Source organism: Frankliniella occidentalis, unplaced genomic scaffold (assembly GCF_000697945.3).
Source record: "Frankliniella occidentalis isolate FOCC.00 unplaced genomic scaffold, Focc_3.1 Scaffold342, whole genome shotgun sequence".
In the NCBI taxonomy this organism is placed as follows: domain Eukaryota; kingdom Metazoa; phylum Arthropoda; class Insecta; order Thysanoptera; family Thripidae; genus Frankliniella; species Frankliniella occidentalis.
Genome location: NW_026267465.1, coordinates 172,297 through 175,118, shown reverse-complemented (window position 1 = coordinate 175,118; position 2,822 = coordinate 172,297). Strand labels below are relative to the sequence as shown.

Here is a 2,822-nt window from a genome sequence, read left to right as displayed (position 1 = left end):
GGAGGAGGGAGTTCCGAGAAACACAATGTGCCTTGCAAGGAACCGCAATCAGTCGCGAAAACAAAAATATGAGAAGGGGGAGATGGGGGGGGGGGCAGCTGGTGACGGCGTGCCTCGCTCTCATGAACTTGCGACTTGTCTCCCCCCAAGCGCAGCAACAACGCCATACCCCCCCCCCCCTTGCCCCTTCACCACCCCCTCCTATATCCCCGGGCCATTGCCATCCCGCGAGCACACTGAGTACTCATGCCATGCGACTAGACGTAATTTAATTTTAGCCTGCAGCAGCAGCAGCAAGCAGTGGCACAGCATATCGCCGCCGGCGGAGACAGAGGCGGCAGCGAGGGCGGGGGCGGAGGCGAACTCGCGCGACGAAACATCGCGAGACGATAAGGGGAAGTCCACATAACATCTGCGTCGCATGCAATTTGGGCGCATGACGGCGGCGCGCCCGGTCGTGACCTCGGTATCCCTTCCTCAGTTTACCCCCCCCCCCCCGATTCCCCCCTTTTCCTTTAAAGCTTATCAGTTGTGCGGGGAATCTGATTTTGTAAGCTGCAACGCGCTGCTGCTCCCCGTAAGCTCTGTGTTGTGTCGCCTGGCGACCAGAAGACCAGGGGGGCCAACCGTAGGGGTGCTTCATTTTATTTTATTTTAAATTCTAGCATTCACCCACCAAACACCAAACAAACCAGGAAACATTAATTTTAAAAAATCCGAAAAAAATCAGAGAAGTTTAGAAAGAACAAAAACAAAAATCAAGAAAGAAAATCAACGGGAAATCGATGTACGCTTGCTTGAATTTTCAATTTATGCATAAATCCAACATGATGATGTACTTAGCGGGGCTAAACTGCGGAGGTTTCCCAACACATCGAACGGACTTACAAGGGAAGGTTCTCCGGTGATAGATTTCAATGGCACTTTAAAGTGTAGTTGTTTGCACTCCTAGAAAAGGTTAGGCACTGGTTTTAGCTGTCCGTAGGGGGTTTAAAGGTCGAATTTAATCAAAAATTCCATTATTTGATGCTTTATCGCCATCTTTGCACGCTCATATCTCCGGAACCGTTTGGGCCATAGTGCCCAGATTTTGCAGGACATTATCTTCCAGTTAGCACTTTCCATGAAAAATATTTGAAGAAAATCAGTGGGGCCACCAAAAGGGGCCCAGGATCCCGTTTTTGCGACCCTATCCGATTTCGCTCAAATTTTCCTCAAATAAAGAACGTGCCAAATTATGATTTCATGATTTCCCTCAAAATCTGGGCGCTGTAGCTCAAACGGTTCTGAAGATATGTGCATGTAAAGATGATAATCAGACTATAAATTTGGCGATTTTTTTTAGTAAAATTCGCGAAAAACGACCATCACACACCCTACGGGCAGCTGAAACCGATGCAAAATCTCCGGAAAACCTCCCCTTGCTAGAAGAAGGGCGAGATGCAGGGGGCTAAGGACGGTTACTGTACACATCTTCTCCTCGATAGAAAACAAAACAAACCGGGGGCCAATCGAAAACCGCGCGCACCGCGATCGGGTGACTCTTGCCCCACCTATCCGCCGGACGAGTGGCCTACCTGCGCGGTGTTCATCTTGTTCGTTGTCTTCTGCTGTCGCTTCTGGACGCCGCGGCGGCTGGACCCGCTATTTTATACGGGCTGATATGGGTCGCGACTGTGGCGACGCGGTTGGCCGGGCGCAGTGCCGGCTGTCGGGCTCGGCGAGTGGGACAGTCCACGGGCGGCGACCATGCGCTACGACACTCCCCAGAAGAGAGGGAAAAAGAAAACACGGTGACGGGTCATCCCCCCCCCTCTCCCTTCTCCCTGACCTTCCCCTCCCTCCAAACCTCACACATTTGGGTAGTGTGAATCCTTGTCTCTGAGAAACTTCCACCTACCACCACCATCACCACCACCCCTCCCTCCCCCCATTTCCTTTTCCTCCTTCCCATCCCATCCTCCGCTCCCCGTCACTGGCGCCTTTGTTTGGGTTCGCGGAGGGGAAGGTTGAGTCACGATAGAGCCACGTGCAAAGCTAGGTTGGCTTTGCTATGCCACGGCCGAGTCGACCGAGTTCCATTATTCGCGGAAAATTCTCTTTTCCTTCCGCTTTCGCAGTCAGGCTTTTGTAGCCAGGAAGCCTACTAGGAGCGATCAGGATCAAGAGGGCAAGTCATCAGTGCGCGCGCGCCCCCAGTTCCAATCCAATCGTCACCCAGCTCTTGGCGCTCGCGGACCGATACCCACAGCGGAGCACCGCCCTTGATGGATACAAGTACTAGATTTCGCTTCAAACGTTAGTAAGTCTTCGCCCAAAGTTTCGCATATTCCGATAATGATAACGACGACACGTCAAATTAACCGGACACGGACTTCCGTAGGTTGCACGATGGAGATCGAGTGATCCCAGCTGGAGAGGATAACTTCCCCTCTAGGTCTCCTCATATCAGGCTGCTTGAGGCGCCGAGGCTGCCGACTGTATCCTGTGTGTGCCACTGCCCTTCCCCACCCCGCTGCTACTGTACGTGCCCCCGGCACCTCGACCAAGGTCATGGGAAGGCCCGTCCGGCCCAGCCTTGGCCCGGACCGGCACCTCCCGGCGCCCCAACCCTTTGCGTCCCCTGCAGCTAAACAAAGCGAAATCCCGTGTTCCTCGGCCTCTCCCCGCCTTTCGGCCACAATCCCTTTAACTCTTCACGGTGCCGTGCGAGAAGCGGGCCAAGGCGGGGCGGGGCTTGGTGTCCTGGGCGCACCGCGCCCACCCGCGCGGGTAAAGTATCCGTTATATACGCTGTGAGCCGGAGCCTCCCCTTCCTCGTT

General features: G+C 54.1%; 1 protein-coding gene across 1 annotated transcript in view; it reads right to left on the bottom strand.

The window, feature by feature from the left end:
• Positions 1-1,744, bottom strand: part of LOC127751100 (uncharacterized) — a 10,998-nt gene extending 9,254 nt beyond the window's left edge. Inside the window, exon 1 of the mRNA XM_052274159.1 lies at positions 1,578-1,744. Coding sequence (XP_052130119.1) covers positions 1,578-1,592 — 15 coding nt within the window. The 5' untranslated portion in view covers positions 1,593-1,744. The remainder of the gene's footprint in view (positions 1-1,577) is intronic.
• Between the last annotated feature and the right edge of the window lie 1,078 nt (positions 1,745-2,822).